This window comes from Crocodylus porosus, unplaced genomic scaffold (genome assembly GCF_001723895.1).
Source record: "Crocodylus porosus isolate Cpor-Errol unplaced genomic scaffold, CroPor_comp1, whole genome shotgun sequence".
NCBI classification, from domain to species: Eukaryota; Metazoa; Chordata; order Crocodylia; family Crocodylidae; genus Crocodylus; species Crocodylus porosus.
The window spans coordinates 23,964,446-23,988,217 of NW_017728951.1; the positions used below are offsets into that span (position 1 = coordinate 23,964,446).

General features: G+C 46.5%; 1 protein-coding gene across 3 annotated transcripts in view; it reads left to right on the forward strand.

Annotated features, from left to right (window-relative positions):
- SH3PXD2A (SH3 and PX domains 2A) overlaps positions 1-23,772 on the forward strand; it is a 308,394-nt gene that overhangs the window by 257,486 nt on the left and 27,136 nt on the right. For 2 of the 3 annotated variants that reach the window (XM_019555887.1, XM_019555885.1), the window contains 2 exons: positions 16,118-16,231; positions 21,960-22,043. In XM_019555887.1, the coding sequence (XP_019411432.1) occupies positions 16,118-16,231; positions 21,960-22,043 (198 nt within the window). The remainder of the gene's footprint in view (positions 1-16,117; positions 16,232-21,959; positions 22,044-23,772) is intronic. The other variant, XM_019555886.1, reaches the window with a different exon arrangement.

Sequence of the window (23,772 nt, forward strand, 5' to 3'; positions counted from 1 at the left end):
TAAACTTACAGGTGGCCATCAGATCACCCCTGAGCCTGCGCTTTTCCAGGCTAAAGAGTCCCATGGCTCTCAGCCTGTCATCAATGAATGAGCACGGGCTGCTCTGATAGACTGAGATACAGTTGGAAAGAGGAGCCCCACTGCCTTGGGGGGAGGCCAGAAAGCTGCCATCCAGTAGCATCCATGCATCCGTTGTTGGCCTGTTGGGGTCATGGTGCAGAGCCGGCACCTCGGGGGTCTTTACAGAACTCACAATTTCTTTCACTTGCAACTTTAGTTACTTTTTAATATGGATTTGGTCACTTTTGGGGTGCTCTGGCCTGCCACAAAGCCCCTAATAAGGAATCTCCCTTCCCTTAGTACAGCTTCACTCCTGCCTTCTTCCCCTCCACTTGGAATCGGCCCCCCGAATAACTGAGATGTGCACACACCCAGCGAGATAAGCAGCGAGGATGCTTGAACAGGCTACAGCCACTTTAAACGATGCACCACCAATCCAGTTTATTTGGCTCCATTAGAAATGCATTGTTGCATACATTTTGCAGTCTCTTAGCAACAGGGGACCTCTGCTGTAAAGCTGTATTTTCCAAATATGCAAGTAATTACTGAGTTGTGTGTTTTTTTGGAGTGGAATGCCAGGCGTTTTCCCCGTTTACGATGGACCTTTGTGTGTTAGACCTTGCAGTTCCCATGTCTCGCTTACAGTGGTAACACAAGGACCCATCCCAGTGACAGACTTACAAGTCCAGCTGTTTTACCTGCCCCAGCAAAGCTGCTGCGGTCTGGGTGGTATTTGCTTTATGGAAGTGCTTAAAGGCCCTTGCTCTCTGCCCTCAAAGAGACTTTAAAAATCTAGAGACGAGGCAGACACCGGGAATAATGTTCCCATTGTATAGTTTGGTGAGGAGGGGAAGCAAGGCACGTACTGAGGGGCTTGCTGAGACTGCAGGGGGACGTTGTCCAAGCATCATGAGTTGAACCCTGAACTCTGAAGTCCTGGTCAAGGACCCGAACCACCAACACCACCCTCTTCCTCCTGGCGTGTCTGCTTTTCAGTGGATTTCGTAGTGAGACGCTCAGTAAATCGGATGCTGTTGTTCTTCAAGCTGCTTTTAAATAGACAGCTATCTCTTTAATTTCCTCTGCTCGATTTACTCCTAGGCAGGGTACAGACGTTCAAAAAGCCCGAGGCAGAATCGACCCAAGGTATGCTGTTTTCTGTAAGTGGTGTAGTTTACATCAGTAGTGAACAGAATGCACATTCGCCCTTTGGGAGGGGAGTGGGTATGCAAATCTTGGACCGGGTTCTGCCGCTTGTAAAACAGTCCATGTGTGCCGAACTTCTGTTACAGGTATAGACCAGTTTCCTATCACTTATATCAGTAAAAGTGTAATGTCTGTACCTCGCCCTAGAAACCAAGGTGAGCTTGCCTCTTCTCTGACATGGAGTAGTTGGCATTGCACGTAGGATGGGCCATACCCAATTGCCCCAAGCAGCGTGGAATATATTCGGACAGAGCCAAGGGATGTGCCCATAATATACATTGGGGCAGTAGGTTTTAGGCTGCTAACGGGTTTTACACTTGAACGTCTCCTTTTCTGGTGACACAGATGCAATAGCTACAGTATAGTCCGGAGCACATTTCAGCTGTTGGCTGGCGCAGACCAAGGTCCCGGATAGCCGAGAGGATGCCGTGTGTCAGAATGGGAAGTAGGGGGCAGCTGACCTTGGACTGCAGGCATGGGAAGCGTGGTAGCCTGAGACTGAAAGACTCAGCACTGGGTTGGAAACTTGTACAGCAGTTGTACGTTTTTGGGCTGAACCCTGCAGTGATTTAGACCCAGTTACGTTGAGATTTTTTTTTTGGCAGCATTGGGTCAGTAAGGAGGGGGCTTAAGGCTCTTCCTTCCTTTCACATGCAATAAGCATCCCACCAGAATTAATTCAGAAGCGAGTCTGCACTAAAGGCTCAACGGCATGCCTCCAGACCATTTTTGCTAACGCATGAAAGCTCTCCTTGCTCTGCTGTTTTTAGAGACCACAGACTGCAGAGTTGTAGGTTGCTGTGTGGAATAGAAGGTCTGTAAATCTCTTTCACTGGAGGAATGCATTACTCCTGCCCCTGTGTCATGGATGATTTAGTCCCAATGGAAAGGAATAAAACCCCATGATAATATATTTGTCTTGTCTCAACTCCGTGAAAGGCATGGAGATTGACAGCGTTCCTATGCCTCATTTCATTAATTTGTCTCACTAACCTCTGTTTAGCACCAGAGGATCAGGCGAACAGATCCCTGCCAGCAAGCCTTCTATGATTGCTCACTGCTGCTGCTGCCTTCCTGTTTGATCACGCTTGGAGATGTGAGACTGGAAGCAGCAAGAAGATTGAAATGTTAAATATTGGCCTATTGCTCATTTAGCTCTGACTGCTTTCAGGCTGATTGCTACAATCGGCATCTCTCAAAGGCCCCCGCTATTTCTAAATGGAGAGGACCAGGTGCAAAGAAAAATGACTGCATTGCTTCTCCGTTTCCTACACCTACTGGATTCTGGATGGGGCCCTGCTTCGTAAAGGGAAGACGCACGAGGGTGCCTATGAGATGGTGGTAGCATATTTCTGGACGAAACATGGCTATCGGCACTTCCGTTTCCACAGTCTAGGATTTTACTTTAAATGAGTCTTGGTGTATACTTGCAAGCAAATGTAACTCGGTGCAGGGCTGCCTGCCTTGTTTCCTGGGAGAGTGAGCTGCCTTGCTTTTATAATCCCCACAGGTCAGTGGACTAGTTGTGCTGACTCTTGGCAGATGCAGTTAGTGATTTGCAGGGGGTGCTTGAATACCATTTCTTCCCCCAGCACCTCCCTGCTTGGCTAAAAGAGAGAGCCACACTATGCTCTTGCACCAGCCCTTTCTCTCTCTTGGTTCCTTTTTCTGCAAGACCACTTTGAGTGGCATGTTTCCTTTGTCTGTGGCAAATAGAGGGAAATCCTCTCTGCAGTGAGCCTGGGCTTAGGGCTGCTCCTTGGGAAAACTTTAAAATCCTTTGCCTCCAAGCAAGATGCGCACACACACAGGGGAAAACTACACTTTGCCCTGTAATGACTTCCCTGCAGGATTCGTACACCCCATGAAAAGGGCAGTGGCTTTTTTGGAGGTGAAGCGATTCCATGCATCTTACTAGACCTGCTTCAGGATCTTCCATCCACGTCTTCTCTGCCGGAGTTGGCACATTCACCTTTGCAGCTCTGGGGAGAAGGGTCTTATCATAATGCCCTAGAAACTTGTACCCAACATGCATATACTGAGTGTTCCTCTGCAGAGATGCTTTCACTGTTTTCTCTGTATCTAGTGACGGCATCTGTCAGGCTTATGAAAGTTTAGGCTATGTATCTCCAGTTTTAGGTAGTCTGTAAGGTGCACATTTCCTCCTTTATCCTGTCATGAAGACTCTCGGACTTGGAGGGCTCTGGAATAAAATGGCCCAAGTGAGACAAGTGAAGTGTTTCCCAGCTCCCCCTCTTTTTAAACATCCCTTTCTTACCAGTTTTCCTTGTTGTCCGTGTCTTCATAGCTTTTCAAGGTAACACTTGTGTACCTGCAGATGGGATTTCTGCCATTTTGTGATGCTGGACAATCCACAAATTGACATCACTGGATGAAATGCCTGGCACAGCCAAGCGCGGGGGTGTTTGAGCGCATGCTTTGTGCCCATTTCCAACAGCGAGGTTAGGGCTGCTTTAGAGAGAGGCTGGGAAAATGCTTCAGAAAATATGGAATCGAGTCTGAGCTGTTCTGGGAGGGGCTGTCTTATTGCTCCCCGACCGTGTCTTTTGCTCAGCACAGTGCAGCACGTTAGCTGGCAGGCTGCTAACGTGCTGGCTGCTTTCTAGCGTGCTAGTCATCACTCTGGTACTCATTTCCGAAGCTGTCATTTCCTGCTCTTGTGCAGGCAGCTCTTTGAGGCATGGCTCGCCAGGACCTCTGGCTAAACGTGATTTGAATGGAGCTGAAAAGAAAAGCAGCATCGGAGAAAGACGGGAAGCTTCACTTAAGCTTGCTGCAGTGTCTGAGATGACAGAGCCAGTTGGTAGGTTATCTTTAGCAAGGCTTGGGTAGGACCTGTATTTGGATGGGAGACCTCCAAGGGCCAGCCAGGTCCTTCAGGATGTGGAAACAGGGAGTTGGTGGGTGGCTTTTTGCCCAAGACTGCACAGAAGCAGTACTTCAGAGTTTGGTATGGGGCACTGGAAAGCTGCTAGTGCCAGCTTTATAAATGGAAAGGAAAAACCAAGGCTTGGGCTGCTTGTGGCTATTAAGGATGAAAGAACTTCTTTGCGAGAGGAGTAGTGTTGGCCCAGTGACTCAGCCATGCTCCTAGTTCAGTGAATCTTCTCTCTACCTAATTAAAGTCCCTGGTTTCCACTAAATACATCCGATTTCTGGCTTCAGTTTCTTGCCCAGCATTGCTATATTCTGTTCTAAAACTACCCCGGAAATGGCTGGATTTTGGGGGATGTATATAGGATCCCTGCATGTCCCTAACTACCTTCCTGGGGGCTGGTGCTTCAATAGCAGTCTCATTCAAAGTGCTTTCCATAGTCTGCTGCTGCTTCCATGAGTTCATGTTGGAGAATTTTACTTGCCCTGAACCAGTCCAGAGTTCAGCATCTGCAAACTTCACAATAAGATGGGCTAAAATGGAAGTGGTGTGTCAAGCTACAGAGGAAGCGGTACCAGCTTTTTTTTTTTATATATATACTGTGAATGAGGACTGTTTTCTTATCAGCTGGCTCCAGGGTCCTTCCCCCCAAACTGTTAGGAAGTAATTTGTAATTCTTGGATGCAACTACTGCAGGCCTTGTTTGAAAGTTTTATTAATGCTTTCCTAGGGAAAGCTAGAACGTGGAAGGCATGTTTGCTTTAAGATTAGTCCTATGAATGTAAATTGCAGTGACTTGTGCATTGGATTGGTGCCCTCTCCTAGTTGACTGCAGCCTTGTGAAGGCCTAAAGGCCCATCTGCAATGGATGACTCTATGGCGATTCTCCGCTGGCTCCTGTGAAAGAGGCTTCCTTGCATGCTCCCAATCCGGTGCTAGGAAATGGTATCGTCTTTGCAGAATCTCTGTCCACAGCAGTAACTGTCACCTTTTTTGGCAGCCCAAGTTCAAGTCATTCTCCACACTTCATTCCTTGAACTCTTTTTTTTTCATGTACCTAGCTGAGGTCCCTCCAGGACAAACCTGAGTCCAGAAAAATGCAATGGAGCATGGAAGTGGAGAGCATTGTCCGTCTCTGCCATGCAGACCAGTGCAGGTGTTGGCAATCAAACGTGGCCATCTCAGTCTTATCAATGCCCATATGGTGTGGACAAAACTAAGCTCATTTCTTGGAATCTAGATAGAGGCAGGGCTGGCAACAGATTGTGGGGTGAAGAGGCAAGCAAGTAAGCTGAGCAAATTTGGCCCAGAAATCATAAAGGCGAGTAATCCCTGAATGCACAGTGTCATTTTTAGTCTCTGAAGCACATTCTAGTCTCAGGGCTTAGAAAGTTGTTCTTTTCAGTACATAACTTGAAAATAAATTGAGTTGATTTGAGCCAAAGAATTAAGCAAAATATCTGTTTGGTGAAAATACAGAGTAGGTGCATCTGCATGAGACGCTAACTGTGCAGTAGCCTAATAACATTGGGCAGTTTTACACGTGCAAGTGCTGCAGCCTTGGGCACTTTGAAAAGCGTCTGGCACAGCAACAGTCGTGGTTTTTTTGGTCGTAAGTGACAAAATGTGTGTCAGCACTGAGAAAATGGCAGCGGCACACTTTTGTATAACTCGCCTCGGCTCACTTGCAGAGCAGACTTGAATCTGCTTCAAGGAGGTGGATCTGCGGCACATTGCAGGGGAAAAAGTAAGTGTATAAATGCCCACTGTACAGGGCAAAAGCCATGCTAATATGCTATTGCTCACTAGTAATAGGGTACTGTACAGTTGGTGTCACTAAGAAACCATGCACCAGTGCTACTGCGTAGTAGCGCTAGTTAGTGCACATTGATTCAGTCCTTGGTTATACAAGTACTAACCTTTTAATGTGCAATAATTACAGCTCATTAATGGACATGTAGATGCACCCAGTGTGACCCAGAATCAGTATCATCTTTTTCCACTAATGAGGCCTTGCACCCTGGAGGAGGTATAGTCATCCACCCTGGTGATCTTCAAAAAGCACCTTGATGCCCATCTTGCTGGGGTCATCTGACCCTAGTGGTCTTTCCTGCCCAAGTGCAGCGGGGCTGGACCCGATTTATCTGTAAAGTCCTTTCTGGCCCCAAACAACTATGAAACTATTCACGGGCCTACAGGATGCAGACGGGCTACTCGCATAGTGTAGCATGCCCACTTCAAGATGGCTAGCTTTGTGCCTTATCTTGATGGGTGGGATATTTCCTTTATGACTAAAACCTGCTCCCTTTCCTCACTTCTTTTGTTGCTGTAGCAAGCAAAAAGCTGTGGGTTGCTCACCATTGACCACTCGGGCTAGAGAGCTCATGGTGCACGAACAGGTTTGGCTTGTCTTAATTTCAGGAATATCAAATGCACAGAGAACAAACTTTTCTTTCAGAAGGTATCAGGATACCTGGAACATTGGAAATCTGGGAGCGGCTCCTTGTTGGACCTCCCCCAGTGCCCATTGACTTTTTTTCTTCAGCACTGTGGGTCGCGGTTTTTTTTCCCAGCCTTTTCTGTGTTGGCTAACGAGCCAGCCACCCATTTTTTGGCAGCCATCCCTGGGCAAATAAGCTGGTGGTGCTTTGCTGTGCTGTATTCTGGGGAGCCCAGAGTACAGGATAGGTTTTCAGGGGAAATGAATGATCTTTGATCAGAGTTTCAATTTTTTGACCACAGATCTGAGCGTACTCAGCTCATGAGCAAGTGTCTGCAATAACCAGTGGACAGTGGTGGGTGCACTCTTCTGATGCAAAATTGCTGTGCCCACCATGCAGGCTTGCACCTGAGACTTGTCACATGTAGAAATTTTGGCTTCCAGTTTGGTCGATCCATGAAATCCCTTTTGGTCTGCAGATTGCAGTTGATCAAATCTTTCCAGTTGGCAAGTAAATAGAGTCCTTTAGAAGACTTTTCTTTCTTTAACCTTTTCATATTTCTTTGTCCAGGAATAAATCTGTTGGTTGTTTGAATCAATAAACTGAATGCAGGGCAAGCAGTGCCTCTTTGGGTTCGCATAATGGCAATGGATCCATCATCACATTCATGACTCTTTGATTTGACCCAAATATAACAGCACGGTATTTCTAAGGTCAGTTCTATCCGTTCACAAACTTCCGTTGTCTCTTAGTGATGTAACTCCCAAACTATTGAAGTCCAGACTTCTGTCTATCCAGTTGCTTCTGTTCCCACAAGCTTCTACTTCCCTCCCAGGATTGCCAAGAAATGTACTTTCAGCCCTTCCAGAGCACCGGGAGGAGAAAATATACTTGGGTGCAGGCGGTGAATCCTCCCAAGCACCAGCACCACCACCAAACAAGCTGGATGTTCAACTAGTGCTGGTGGAGGGGGCGGTTTCAGGGTCCTGCAGACCTGATATCCAAGAGAGTCACCTGGGCAGGGGAGGTATTTCTGCAAGGCTGGGATTGCTGGAGAGGACACTCGCATTGCAGTGGTGACTAGGACATCCTTTTGCAGGGGGACCATGTATGTGCTTCATACCACTCATGCTGGCTCGGCTCTGCCAACATTGGAGGAATTACGGTAGTGAAGGTAGAAGGCAGTGAAGGAACTGCTGAGCACATCGGCAGAGGATACGATGCTTGCAGTGGAGATGAGGTAAAAGGATGGATTAAATCCACAGCCAAGCATAGGGGTAGTTTTCAAATGTATTTAGCAAACTGGTGCTTTTGGAGATTTCAGGCTTCCCTGTTATCTGGCATGCCCCGGGTTCAGAGGTCTCCGTTTTCTCTTGCTGCTCTTCATGAACTTGGTCGTACCCCCAGCAGCATGAGGAGTGCAGCTCCCTGTGCTGCCAGGAGGCGTCTGTGATGTTATTAGCGGCTGCTGAAGAACCACAAACATGCTCCTTCCTCCTTTTTCACTCTTAACATCCTATAAAGCAACATGAAGCTTTGGGCAACCAGAACAAGCAAGTCTGGTAAAAACTCCTCTGCCCCAGGACCCATGTGGGGGAACCCCTTTGCAAACGGCAGGTTCCATCTAGGACTGCAGTAAATCAAACTGCTTTAGGCTTCACTCTTAACAGTGGCTCTGCTTTAGGATGCTCCCTAAAGAGGGAAAGAGAGCACCATTTCAGAGAGCACTCCATGTGCCTTTCCTGCCAAGGCTTGTCCATAAGCACTGAGGACTTTCAAGCTGGCAGTCCCGCTGCATTTTCATCGCTATTCCTGTGGACGCCCCTCGCCGAGCGGGGTAGTAAAAAGCAGGATTATGCTCCTGCTTGTATCTTTTGTATGTGTGTGCATGCAATTTCTTTACTCTTATCTTGTGCACGTAGCTGTCTCTTGCTAATATCCTTAAAGCTACTGTTTCCACCCTTGTAGTAAACAATGGATGGGTCAAATGCTCAGTCAAGAAGGCAGCAGCATTGCCAGTCTGCAGGTGCAGAGCACTATCCTCTACCTGGAATGTGTCTATAACAAGACCACCCACTAAGCACTGGTCTGCGGCACTGTGCTCTGGAGACTTTCAGTCCTCTCTTAAAATGGAAATATTAACTGTGTCCTAAAACAACATCCTGGATGCTGCAATGAGCTGCTCTGTAGAACAGTTTATGGCACTCATCCCTATTTTGCTGCCTTAATTTCAACATGTTTTTCAGTGACGCAGCAAATTGGGGGGTTTATTCCCAATGTGGCTCGGTTTTCCTATGGCATAGTGGCATAGGAAGGAAGCGACAAGCAGCACTCCATGAACCGCTAAGCGAGGGGAATTGGTGCAGCATGTGAAATGCAATAAGAATCGGTACAGCCTTCGAACCATCGTGGAACTCGGTAGCCCTACAGGCTGCTGCACAGGGGCAAAAACTTCAATCCTAGAGCTGATCAGGATTTACTGTGTTCCCCCAAGCAAATCTTTGCTCTTATTTCCTCAGCTTCCCCTTTTGTGAAATGGGGACAGTGGAAATGAGGCCATTGCTCACCTACAGCTAGCATTTCTGAAGCCCTGTGAGCATCAAGAACGGCTGCAGTTGGGAAGTACTAACTTCTTGGCGGTAGCTCTTGGTGGGGTGGGGTAGGGGCAGCAGAGTTGAGTGTGACAGTACACAGCTGAATTATGAGTTTTGGGTTGGATGATGATATCTAAATGGTAGTGGAGACTTGTTTGTACATTAATGCTCTACCGAGGCCATTGCTGAATTTTTTTTTCATCTCCTCTAGTGTGTCTTGTTAGATCTTTTTCCTCTGGGAAAATGCTTAGAGCCTGAATCTTGACTGTAATCAGGTTTGCAGTGCATGCAGGCTGGGAAATGTGTGTTTTGAAAATGAAAGCCACCTTTTAGTATTTCACTGACTTGAATAATTCAGTTCCTGGGCTAGACAGCAGCCTGTGCCGCCTCCACATCGTGACTCAGCCCCAACCTATGGTAGCCAGCTCCTCCTTTTTAAAAGCCCTCTTGTACCCATCTTTATCTTGAAAAGGAAAAGCATGACTGCATATAAATTGGAGAGAGCACTTTCTAGCAAGGAAGTGTCACTTTACAGACTTGTTTCATGCAGGTTTTTAGTGCTGGAAAAGTCAAGGGCCAGAGTTGTCTTATCAGAACAGGAGGTGTATCGGCCTGCTGGCAAACAGGTGAGCAGTTGGCTGTTAATGTAGGTGACCCTCTTGACATCATCTGATGCTCATGAACTCCAGCACCTTCAGTTGCTACTCCATATTTGTCTTGTGGGTCTGTACTAGATCCATACCTGCCGAATCGTTCCCTTCCTCTGCTAAGAAGATGCTTGCAGGTATATCATACGTGCGTATTTACATTCATATCAAACCTCACATGAAAGAAGACGGCTGTAGAAAGAAGGGCAAATATCTGAGGTCAATCAGTGCATCCTTACCCTGGAAACGCTCTGAAGATAATGAGACCAACTTGGCCTTGAGAGAGCATATGGCATCTTTGAAGGGAAATGATTGCCTGTTGGCAAGAAAAGGCCTGCACGCCAGGTTTTGAAGAGATCCAATTGCATCTCACGGTACTTTATGGAAAGAACTCAACAGTTGAGTTCCCGTTCATGCTGAAAGCATCTAAGTTGGCAGGAGCTGCGGTAGAGTGAGGACAGTTCCCAAGAGCAAGTAATTAAAGTTCGATGACGACACCAGACTTTGAGGTAAAGCATCCACACCTGAGCACAGGAGGGCGATCCAGGCCGACCTTGACAGGCTCAGAAAATGGGCAGATGAGAACCTGATGGTGCTTAACACTGAAAAATGCAAGGTGCTCCACCATGGGAGGACAAACCTGCAGCATGCTTATAGGCTTGGTAGTGCTATGCTGGCTAGCACTACAGACAAGGGGGGACTTGGGGGTCATGACTGACCACAAGATCAACATGAGCCTGCAATGCGATGCTGTGTCTAGTAAAGCAACCAAAACGCTGACTTGCATCCATAGATGCTTCTCCAGCAAATCCCGGGACGTTGTTCTCCCCTTGTACTCGGCCTTGGTGAGGTCGCAGCTAGAGTCCTGCGTCCAGTTTTGGGCCCCACAATTCAAAAAGGATGTGGAGAAGCTTGAGAGAGTCCAGAGGAGAGCCACGCGCGTGATCAGAGGTCAGGAAAACAGACCTTACGACGACAGGCTGAGAGCCATGGGGCTCTTTAGCCTGGAAAAGCACAGGCTCAGTCAAGGGTGATCTGATGGCCACCTATAAGCTTATCAGGGGTGACCACCAGGATCTGGGGGAACATTTATTTCACCAGAGCGCCCCAAGGGATGACGAGGTTGAACGGTCATAAACTCCTGCAAGACTGTTTCAGGCTGGACATAAGGAAGAATTTTTTTACTGTCCGAGCCCCCAAGGTCAGGAATAGACTGCTGCCGGAGGTGGTTCAAGCACCTACATTGAACACTTTCAGGAGGCATTTGGATGTTAATCTTGCTGGGATCTTATGACCCCAGCTGACTACCTACCCCTCTGGTGGGGGGCTGGACTCAAAGTGAAGGGGATTATTGGAGCATGCATGCACAATATAAACTAATTTGACATATACATTTTCAGTTGGCCATGAAAATGTTTGGGTTTTGAGGGGGTGGGAATTTCCCCTTTAAAGAGAAGTTGCACAGATTATTTTTATCCTTTCTTTGGCTCTCTTCTTTCTTAATTCAGTGTGTGTGGGTGGTTGTACGCACATGTGGAACTCCCCAACCAGAAGGAGTCAATGTAGTCATGGGAGAGAAGTGAGAGCGTGCGTCTTTCCATCTTCCTCATATGGGGGAGATATATTTTGGGGATGAAGGAGGAACACAGTGAACAGACCTATGTTGCCATCCTAATTCCTATGGATTGGTAGCCCTGAATTAGAGGTGAATGAGCAAACAGGGGCCTTTTACCTCCTGGCAACATGGGTGAAAATCTAGCCCACATGCCTCCGTGTTATTCTTCTGGGAGTAGGTGGTGTAATTGCAACAAGTGCCGTCTTGGTCCTAATAAATCTGTCCATATCGCAAAACCCACTGCAGTTATCGAGCATGGCCCCCTTTGTAGGCGTTCTGACCAGAGACACCAAACCAGGGATTGGTTATGGTGACCAAATTGACCAGTCTGTCCCTAGGTGTGAGCCGGTCCAAATCATAGTGTTGAAGCTATGACGGACCCAGAGCTGTTTGGCTTACGGGTATATAGAGGCTTCCGGCCGCTACCTTTCTGGAGTATCAAGCTCACTTTGAATATTTTTGTTCATCAAAAATCTTTTGCCCCTTCAGCTGCACCAACTCTGCAGTTCAATTCTGATTGCTCCTGAGAGCAGGTCGAGTCCGTAAGGGTTAACCTGAGTCGCAATGCACTGTGGTGTAATTTTTACAGATGGTGCGAGTGCAAGAGCTAACCTCATACTGTCTTGGCAGCCTGTGGAGATAACTTTACTTAATTCCCTGCAGATGTTGCTATAGAATGGCTTTAATAACGAACTGTGAAGCTGGGCTAAAACAGAGTAAATGAATAGTTTTTAGGCTGCTTTAAAAAAACCCGAGTCTCCCAACAATGTTTGCAGCGATTTTTATACTTTCGGGGGCAGATGTCATATTGCACCACCATTGCCCCAGCTTTGCTCAGCTGAGGGCTACTTTGGCCCCTTGCCCAGTGCTCACAAAACCCATATAATTTGCATAAAGTGGGTTAAATAGCAGCCGTCTTAATTTCTCTTTCTCATAAGGCAATGCAGCCTGTGAGAGCACAGCACGGGCCCCACGTGGCCCATTATGATTGAGGCAGAACGTTGCCTTTTGGAACCCGTGGTTTCCCACTCGTAGACTGCATGGGGAAACGTGATTGCACTTCATCTACCTTCTGGCTCAGGGGCTGCAACTTCTTCCCAGGATGGATCATAGCTGAGGTGTACCATTGCAATTTCATAGGCCGTAGGGCTGGAAAAGACCTCGCGAGATCATCGGGTCCAGCCCCCCGCCCAAAGGGCAGGCAGTTGGCTGGGATCAGAGCACCCCAGCAAGGTGAGCATCCAAGCGTGCGGGTTCTTGACTTGAAAGCAAAGAACAGAAGTGCAAGTTCTTCAAGAGATCACACACCATGCACCTGGGCTGCCATTTTGCTGCTTTCCAGCCAGGAGGCGGCAGCTGCCCATATTTTTATAGTTGTATAGAGCTAAGCTGTGTGGTTGAAAGCAGAGGTTTATAGTTGGCAATCTTGTTCTTCCTGAGGAGCTGCCTCCAGAAGGACAGCATGGCTCCTATTGGCTGCCGCTAGCCCCTGCACGTATTCTGCAGCTCTTGCTGTAGGGGAAACAGCCCTCCTCATACCCCTGTGCACACCTGGAAAGGCAACCAGCTATGTTTTATGAGCAAACCACGTTCTCATGGGAGGTAAGGGGCTAGGATGCCACCTGTGCATCAGTGTTACTGTTGTCCACCATGTGCTGAAAAGCTACTTTGAAAAGCATGCATGAAATGAGTTTTTACCACCTGTGTATAGATTTGACAGTCTTCAAAGCAGAGAAGTACTTGCAGCAAGGATGATGCAGGGGCTATATATGAAGTATACGGCTCTGAAACTACTAAACCCTTGTTTTTTGAATGGGATTGGGTTGCTTTAGTTTCCTTTCTTTTAAGTCTCAAATGGATGTTGACCTATAAGACGAGCTCAATTTTCTTCCTGCTTTTTCCCAGGGGCCTTGCAGTGGCTTGTGGGTGATATTTTGCAGCACAGATGCCTATTTGGAAGCTTTTTAGTAGAAAGCTTCTCTCGGGGGCACTAACTGCAGCGCTGGTCCAGTCCAGAGGAATTTACAAGCTCGGGGCTGAGACAGTGGAAGCTGCGAACTTGCTCAACCAAACGGAGGGGCGGGAGAGCAGCCTGAGCTTTGAGAAGTGTAATGCAAGGCGCACCGGCTCAATCTCTGCTGCGGCAGAGAGATCCAGCACTCGAAAGCAAGGACTTCTGCCATAATTAGCTCTGCCAAATTGCGTATGTGAAGTGGAGCCCAGCCCTCTGCACAACTGCTTTAATTTGCGGCTGAGAAGGGTTATGTAAACTCTTCCCGTGGAGCATCAGCTGAAGGTTGACTTCACTCCGATTTTTCGTGCTTTTAACTCTAAATGTCTGATAAGCTTCATTTGTTGCCCATGTCGACACGCTCCTGCTAAAATGTAAGGGCTGCCGTGGAGATGTGTTTGAGGAACTATTTGGCAGCTTCTGTTCTTTGCTTGCCATGGGCGTCATGTCAGGAGAATCTACCTCCTGCCGAGGAGGAATAACTAAATTTAAACTCTCCGCCCAGAAACATTGTAAAGCAGTTGCCAAATCATTTCGGGGCCAGAAAATGGAAATCCAGGCCTGTGAGGTTTGAGAGCAACTAGTACTACACAGCAGCTGTGGGATGCCTGGCTAGTGGGCGCCATTACCTGTAGTATAATGGAGATCTCCAGATCTTTGGACGAGAAAGATGCCTGTTTCTTCATGCATCTATTTCCATCTCTTGAGTAAAATCTCCCATGATAAACTGGAGCTGGATTTGGCAAGGGTAACATTTTAGCCCACACGTTCTCCTCTGCATCTCTTCATGCCGCGTCCTTCTCATCCAGCCCCAGTTGCAGTTATCAGCCATTCCCAGCATTGGGAAGGCAAGGAGTCCTAGTCAGACTGTAAGCTCAGCAGGGTGGGAGCCGTCATGCTTTATGTTCAGGGCACAGCACAATGGAGCCCAGATATCTGTAGGGGCTTTTTATGGCCCCTGTAAGGCAAATGCTTTGCAAAAACAGAAATTTTAAGAATTGTTTTGAGATGTTCCAGCAGAAGAGGGGCCAAGAGGTAATAGTCTTACCTCCTAAGGAGGCTCTAACTAGAGTGTGTAGTTTTAGTAGTTAGGATGGTTTGGATAGGGATGATCCTGCCTTTGGCAGGTGGTTGGACTGGATGATCTCCAAACGTAGGAAGGGACCTTGTTTTTCAATGATGCTAGAGCAGTGACTCTCAACCAGGGTACCGTGGCACCCTGGGGTGCCTTGTAGTCCATTTAAGGGTGCCACATAATATTAGCACTGTTTGGAGTCCAAGCATGACTCGCAAGATGAAAGCAGTTTTCACATAGGGGTCCGTAGTGTTAAAAATCATTCTTACCTGTTGTTGTCTTTTAGAGGTCTTTGGAACAGAATTTCCCTAGTATTTCTCTGGAGGGGAAAAAAAAAAAAAGTTGAAACTAAGAGCTAGCAGTTTCCAAGGGGTTCCTTGAGTGTGAAAACGTTGAGTGGCTGGTCTAGAGTACCATGCAGATCATAATTCATTTTCATAGCATCTGAACCTGCTGTGGGATGTGTATCTATTGAGACATAGCAAATTTTTGTTAGGGAGACAGCAGTGTCTCATGATTGCAGGAGGGCTTTAATAGTATGGTATCTGTTCCTAACCATCATGTAGCATTTAATTACGTTTGTGTTTACTGCAGGTCTCGGCTCCTGTTGGGACTTGGATGCAGACTGGTCAGAAGAGCTTATAGCCCAGTCGAGTATGCAATAAAGAAGCATAACAAAGCAAGGAGGAGTTGGGCATGGAAGATAGCAATAGTAGTGCTAGGGATATGCCCAATGCAAATGTGGGATGTGAAGGACATGTACATTTAATTATGAGATAAATACAGAGCTGTCCCCCAGTGATTCTCTACACAGTTGCTAGTCATCAGCACTTCTGCGTAGGTGCTATGGTAAAATCGGGCATTAAGGAGAAGCTGGAGATGACTTGGAGTCGGTGTGTGTGGACTGAACCCAGCCCTGAATATATGGGTGACCTGTGTTAATTCGTTTGACCTGCCAATGTGCCTCCATTGTCCCCCGTGTCCATAACATACAGCGCTGTACAGTACCTCCCAGGATGCAGTATTCATTTGGTGGTGGCTAAGTGCCCTTGGATCCTAGGCAGCAGTAGAAGCTCCTGAAATGTTAAATTTTAGTTTCTGAAGTAGGGTTTTTTTTTCTTCAGCTAAGCACTGAGGTTTGGGTCATTGCAACCTCCTGATTTTTATTTCACGTTCCTCTTTGGGCAACGATTTTTTGTTTCTCTTCTTCTAAAATGCCTCATGCTGGCATTCAGTACAACTCAGATGTGTTGTAATAGAGAATCTGTTTGTGGTAGGTTTCTGTGGCCAAGGTGGAAGGGACCAGGTGTTGGAGCTACATCCTCTTCTGACCCTGCTCTTAGATTTCCCTATGTGGTCTTTGCATTGGGGAATTTTGCCTTCCTTCATACCCCACAGAGGTCCTCTGACAGCAGGTGCTGCCGAAGCATTCATATTGTTCTTGGTGCCCGATTACTACTAGCAGAAACATAATGGATAGCCAGCTTCCCAGTAGGATCTGATGTTAGTTGGAGGTTGATGGGTTTATTCTTTCCACTGACTGTCTTTTTTTTGTCTTGCTTCCTCTTTCAGGTTGGTGGTTTGTGAGCACAGCAGAAGAGCAGGGCTGGGTCCCTGCCACGTACCTAGAATCCCAAAATGGAACGAGAGATGACTCTGAAATAAACACATCCAAAGCTGGGGAAGGTATGACTTTTTTGGTACCATGAGGAGATCTTAAATTGGGAGGCTTGTTTTAGAAAACAGACCTCTTGATCAATGCAGTGACCCTGAAGAGTGATTGCCATGACTGTGTATGCGGTGCAGTTATTCGTCTCCTGCACCAGGTATTTCTGCTTTCTGGAAACAGTCAGATATGCTGCCGTTGAACTCGGAGTTGGGTCCGAAGCCGGTCTCCCTGCTGCTTTGGCTGAATAAGGCTGTGAGCTTAAACGGTTGAAAAGGAAAAATGAACTTCCTTTGTTAACGGTAGCCAAGGATGTCAACTGAAGTATGCTGAAGGCCTTCATGGTCTGAGCAGCATGTGATGCTGCATATTTTGGATAGCCACATTATTCCCTGATTGAAAGAGAGGTCATCCTGTGGAGCAGCTCCCATAATGAATAGACGAACCCTTGCCTTTTGTTTCGAAGAGAGAGGTCTCTTGACCCTGCCAATGATGATTCGAATGTACAAGATGCTTAAGCGAGGAGGGGGACACGATTAAATTCTACTCCTTGCCTTTTTAACAGTTCTCCCCTCGGCAAGAAATTTTAACATTTCCACATTTAATTTAAAAAAACAAACAAAACTATCACTTGAAACTGGTTACGCAGTCATTCACTTCAGCTTGGGATTCTGGGCAGAGGGTACATCCATATTTAAACCATCTCGCCCTGCTGAAGACGGGGTGTTGCTTCTTATGGTAAGAAATGAGCTTTTTGTGCGTGTTTTAGCTGCAGTATTTTTGGCAAGGGTGGTGTGAATCATCAAGTCCCAAAACGGGGTAGTACAATTTCATGTCTGTTCTCCTCTTCCATTATGAAACCTAACCACATTTTAATGGAGTGTTCACACGGTAACTGTGTACAAAGGACGCTGCTTTTTATTAGAAGTGACTCTGTTGCAAGGAATGCATTGCTGTAGGCGCTGGGTGCTCCTTCCATGGAGGTTCAGAGATGGACGTACGTGGACGCATGGCTGTCCTCCATCCTCCGCCTTCATCCCCTTATTTGAACATAGTATTGGAGCGAATGCAGCCTGTCCATTCAGAAACTCACGCATGTGCAGTCTCATATGGTGGCTCTACCACATTTGTGGTGTATCCCAGTCTCTCCTGATTCTGTACTGACAGTTTTTTTTTTCCCCCTGGTTTAAGCTAGGCCTCTCAAAGGTCACTTAGTACCTGTAGACTAAGGCTCTGATCCTGAAATGGAAAGGTATTGGATAAGAAGCTAGCGAACCTCACTGATGTGATTTTTATTTTATTTATCACCATCATCAGATGGAACTTCTCAGTAAACAGAACTACATTATTCTCTGAACAAAAACTCTCATGCTCTTCAGAAATGAAGTTCAGCCATCCTGCATCTTTTTGTTCTGTAATCCCTGCCCCACGTTCTTTCCTCCAAATCCATGCTGGATGTTAAGGCCTTAGTGGCTTAAACCTTTCATGCCCTTGACTAATTTCTAGGTATCCTCCTTCATCCTTATTACCCCTTGTAACTTAGATCGCACCAAGTTGCTACCATGTGGCATATCCAACCCTGGGGCACAGCTCCCTCTCTGAACACTTCTTTTATTTCTCCTTGCTGTCAGTTCATTGTATTGCTCTCATTAATTATGCCTAGCCCTACTGTCTGCCTTATTCCAGAATTGGATCTGTTGAAATTTAAGACCGTTCCCTTTCATTTTGGTCTCTGTTCAGTGCCTGTGACAAATATAATTACATTATCTGTGGGGCTGCTTTTGAAGTGCTGCAGATCACACACTCACTCTCCATTTCCAATAGCTTCCTTTTATGTCATTAACTGCAGAATCGGAGACTTTTGTTCTTTTTTCCCCACTTCTATTTCATATGTATTGGGGCTATTCTTCCCATTGTGTCATAGCCGAATGGCTCTATTAATGATTAGCATAAAAGAACATAGTAGAGGTATACAAATAATGAAGTACAGGGAAGGGAAACGGGAGCTTCAGCATGCACTTGTCTCATGATGGATAAATATGAAGACATCCAGTGAACCAAAGAGATAACTAAGTTAAAATTGATAAAATACCTCAACAATTCATCTTTGACCTGCAGATATTGTGCCTGTTGCAAGATACCCTTGAGGTCAAGGGCCTGGGATGTTTTAAAAATCTGTGCAAAGGAAACTAAGCGCTTGGTTCCCAAAAATATTGGGAGGGCCTAAGCCAACCACCGACTAGCAAGTTAGTGTGTAGATGGTTAATGCCATAATTGACCACTGTGGGACTTCTGGTATCTTCCCTTTGAATCCTTTCAATATTGGCTACAGATGGAGACAAGAAAATGAACTTAACAGGTTATTTTAAGAACAAGAAGACACTGAATGAAAATTTGCCAGTAACGCAAATGCTTTGAGATGACATCTAATCTGTTTAGACTGCCTTAATTCACTTTGTCAAATCCTTGGACCAGCCTTGAGCATTATGTGCTGTTCTTCTCATATTAAAGACGAGGAAACTGAAGAGGTTTTGGGACACGTTGGAGCCTACAGAGGCTTGCTGTCAGAGTCGGGATCAAAGCAGCCTGTTGGGATTTTTTTTTCAAAATTCTTGGTTCATTGCTCAGACCACGAGACAGCGCCTCTCTCCTGGCATTAATGATGAATATTCCAAAATAAATCAAAGAACCTGCGTTTTCAGCCGCAGGGTATCATGGAAGCAAATAACATGAGAAGATTTTTATTTTTTTTTAAAGGTTTAGCCAGTTGGAGAGGAGTAACATTTTACTCTGAAAGAGTGACAAAATGCAGATCTTGAACCAGACGTCAGAGTTCAGTGCTGTTCAGAAGCCGTCTTGTGGTTTGGACCCACTCTGAACTCTTATACTCCACAACATACACGTATTATCACGTCGGAAACAAATGTCCCCTGATGTAGAGGGTTTTCGTACCTTTTTTCCACATCGCAGGTGTTGTGGAGCACTGCTGGAGACGCACATGCTGTAGTAGATGGAGTATAGAGTATGGTCTGTCTGTCTGTCTGTTCAACCAGTATCTGAAATCTTAAATCTGTAATCTTTCCCTTCACCCTCCAAATTGTATCCTAGCATGCTTTTCTCAAGTTTTTCTCTGTTTAGGCACTCTCTAACACAGCCCTATCCTCAGCATAGTTTGCATTAGTATTTAATTCTGACAATAGTCCACAAGTCTGCAGAATCTGTCTCCATTCCCTTGGTTATGTTTCTCTTTTATAATTATAGCAAGATGAAAGTTTTCAGGCAAGGTAGTGTAGACCAGAGAACTTCCCCCTAATTAAAACAGTGGGGAAAATGACAGAGCCGGGTGGCAAGACGGCTATTGTCTGCTGTCTAGGATCTGGTTGTAAATCCCTCATTTGAATTCCCAAGGTGGTTAATTACATTACAGAAAAGGAAAAAAAGCTGACTGACTTAGTTTTTAGCCAAAAAACTATTGGCCTGCAGCTCCAACTCTTTCAAAGCAAGTTCGTTCTCTCCAGAGTGTGGAGCTCCTCCCTTCCCTTCCCTTCCTCCTCTGGTCCCTACCACTCCTTGCTTCTAAATGAAAGTTTCTTGGCTTCTAACAACGTGCCCTTAGGTGGAGGACATCGACCCCTCTTCCCAGGTTAAGCATGAGCAGAACGTTGATTTGGCATCTGGACCTTGCGGTGCTCCGGGATCCCTGCCCCTTTCCCTGTAGATCTGGCCCTGAAAAGTGCAGAGCGCCTGCACGCTTCCGGCGAAGCTAACAGGAGCTGTGCAAGCTGACCACCTCTCCGGATAGCTGTGTACCTTATTTCATACTGTAGCACACGGAGACCTCCTGAGCTTCCAAGGCCCGTTTCTTGTGTCGTCCACCTGCAGCTGGAGTGACGCGCAGTAGAGAGATGTAACAATGCTGTAGCAGCGATCCTAGGAGGGCTCCATTGGAGTTTCCTGTCCTGGTTCTTCCAAGTATTAGCCTGCCTGCTGCTTGCTCCTCCTCCTGTTTGTGAGAGCACAGCGTGTGAGAAGGTGCAGTGTTGCTTGTCGGCTTTTCAAACCGGTCACGAACAATTGAGACCTTAGTTCTTTTCCTTGCTTCTCATGAGCAAATCCATTACCGTTTTCTCTACCACTTTCTGGATCCCCTTGAAAATCTGTGCTGTCCAGATGAGAGTTTTGTTACAGGATGTCTCTGATCTGATTTATACACGAACATTACAGGGCACAATGACACGAGACGCTAACTGCACAGTAGCCTAATAACACTGCAGTAGCATGCCGGGCAAAAACCGTGCTAATACACTACCGTGCATAGTATTAGGCTACTGCGCAGTTAATGTCACTAAAAACCACGTGCTAGTGCTACTGCGCAGTAGCATGAGTTACTGTGCAATGATTTTGTACTTGGTTATCCAAGTACTAAGCGCAGTAACTATGGTGCATTAATGAACATGTAGATGCGCCTACTGAGTACCAGGTAAAAGCTTCAGACATGCTGACGTAATTTTTTAAATGTAAATATGACCCAGTCACTGGTTTGGTTTTTTTTTTGAGAATTTTCTCCAGTTTTGGTGAGCTCCACTGCTGCTGTGTCTGCACTTCTGCGCTGTCAGCAACATAACCGCTCACGGGAAGGAGTACAGAATATGCCTTGCATACCTTATTTGTGACACCTTTTTGGGTGTCTTTTTTAATAGCTGCCAAATCAGCATGATGGCCCCCTTGTGAAAGGCCAAGACTTGTGCCTTGCCATTTCAGCCCAACAGCTAATTTCTGCATTGGAATTTGCTGTACAAAAGGGCGAATTGAAGGATGTTTCCGTGCGTGCGGCTTGGTAAGCAAAAGCTTCCAGCTCCTCAGACAATCGGTGTCCTCTGTGCACAGCTATTCGAACTATGTCATAGTCACAGCTGTCTTTTTCTTTGTTTATAGTTTTTAAAGCATAAGCTATTGTTACCGAGTGTGAAACTAATTCTCAGCTCTAGCCTGTTAACTTCTTGAACCCTTTACCTTTTTAAAGAAATACGTTTCTTTACTGATGATTTGGGGCAAGTGTGTGTGTGGCGGGGGCAGTTTCCACAACAGCAATTAAAGATGGTCTCGGGCTGTGGGGTATTTATCCAAAGCCAATGTTTCAAACTCGATCCAAATGGGATGATAGAACAGGAACCCGTTTTAAAATTGGTGAGGGAAGCTGATTTTTTTTTTTTTTTTTTCTTCACAGCAATCTCTTCCCTAACGCTGTCTTTTGCTGTATTAGGCAGTATAGGCAGCAAGCAAGAGTATTTGCTTCCTGTGCATATTTTTGCAGATTGAATAGAAGAAAGCCTTTATATCTAGTGTCCTTTTGTAGCTCTTCATCTCGTAGCCTTGCTTGGATCCACATTGGCTAATCTTGTAGCATAAAAAACCCCCAGTCAGTGCTTAGCTGGCAAAGCATTGATTTGCAACCAATTTGAAAACGAGACCTACCAAATGCTCAGATGCTTCTAGGTTGGGGTTTTTCTTCAGTCCATTTCTGGGGCTCAAGAAGTTACCGCATTTCTTGTACTGTATGAACTAAACCCCCAAGTTTTGGGTTTTTTTATTTTTAATTTTTTTTTCATTTCACCTAATTTGTCCTTTCTAACCAGACCAGTGCTTGTAATTGTCATGTTTTATTTTCAGTCCCCTGCCCCTCCATCATTGTTTCTTCTTGTCTTTTTTTCTTTTTCTCGTTATGTTTCCATCCATGTTCCAAACTAGTTTCTAAACGACGCAAGGCTCACCTGCGGCGCCTGGACCGGCGATGGACGCTGGGCGGGATAGTCAACAGGCAGCAGAGTCGAGGTGAATAGCTTTCCAATGGGACGATCCCCTTAAGGGCACCAAAGCTACGCTGCTGCTGCTGCTTCTCCTGTTCTGCTTTGTGTCAGGAGGGAATGGCTGGCATTCATTTAGATCTCGGTTCTCTTTGTGATGATAAAGATGGGTCCCAGCTTTGAAATTCAGGTGTGGATTTCATGTCTTGAAGTGTGAGGGTATTTCAGTGCCATGGGTCTGGCTCAGCCTGCTCTAAAAGCCAACAGCAGGCCCTAGGTTTGGAGCCTGACACCTGGGGCAGCTTTGAGGGCATTCTCATCCAGTGCTTGCTTGAGGCCAATCTCTGCTTGCTTGTTCCTAAACTCAAGCCTGCAAACAAGGCACAGTGAGTGACACAAAGGGCCACAAAAGGTTTGGCTGGCATGAACAGCTGGCAGCTGCCTCAGATACCATCCGAAAGCTTGGGTTTGGAGGGTCCTTACGTTGATGTCTGGTCCTCCCAGTCGCCTGGGATGGAAACCACTCAGGCCTATGGCTTCAGAGGTTTCCCTAAAGGATGGAGAAGAGAGGACTGTCACAAAGATTCAGCCTGGGTTCAAGGCAAAAGTGGGTTGCTGGAGCCTGGGGTGATTCTTCTTTAGTCCTCCCCGTGTTTGGCTAGGGGAAGGGTTGGGGGGATAGTGTGTGATCCTGTAATTAAAAGCTGTATCGTACCACATACAGACGCATGCAGATAGAGAGGGAGTGGGAGAGATTAATTTTGTCCAGACGATGCCAGGCGTAATTCTGTGAGAGGCAAGGATTTTACTGGGCACTACCTAGTATTAGACCAACTGCACAGTCGGGTAGAGTTAGGCAAGCTTTCCAATGCAGGATGATCTCCATCAGGTCTGAGACCAGACCCAGACCTGATGGAGAATGTCTTGCACTTGAGAGCTTGTCTAACTCTATCCTGACTGTGCAGTCAGTCCAGTAAAAGATGCCACCTAGAGAAATCCTTGCCTCTCATGTAATTGCTGCATTATCGCAGGTATATAATTCAGGCATTCTTTCTAATTTCTGAATTTAAAAAAAAAAAAGGCAAGTTAGAAAAACAAAGTTGGTTGCATGGTGGTCGCAACCCCCTGGCTTAGCTGCAGCTCTGAAACCCTGCTATCAGCCTCCTAGACCCCTTCTTCGGGGACCGGCGTGTGGTAGCAGGTCCTTATCTTCTGTGTACACCAGCACTAGAGGGGGTGGGTTACTTTGCCATCACATTTCATAGATGTTTGCCCTCGGAGAAATGGTGAGATTTGGGGAACCGGGGCTTGCGTTCCAGGTTGTGGAAGAGGGCATGTTGTTTGTGGTTTTTTAGTAGTCCCCAACTCCTCTGCCCGTTCCTCCCCCCCCTGCAGAATGATCTTGACCCTGTCTGGCTCTCCACACCCCCAACCAAACTTTTCCTGTTGTTGCCTCTGCCCTGTGTCCTCCTTGCTTTGGTCTTGTTCTCTGCAGTCTGCCCCATAATGCACTTAAGCTTCTCCCAGTCCCAGCTTCTTGGCCGGGCCACTTCCAAGCTACCCCCGCTCCTCACCCCATCTGTGTTGCTCCATCCTCCCCACTCCTGTCCATGGTTTTCCTGCCACCAGGTTCCCAGTGCTAATATCCTTTCCTGGGTTCCTTGTCCAGCCTCAGTGTCTTAGCCCCCATCCACATGATCTTTAAGCTCCTTTTTCCCAGGCTCCTTGTCCAGCCTGTCCCAATCTCTTCTCGGGCT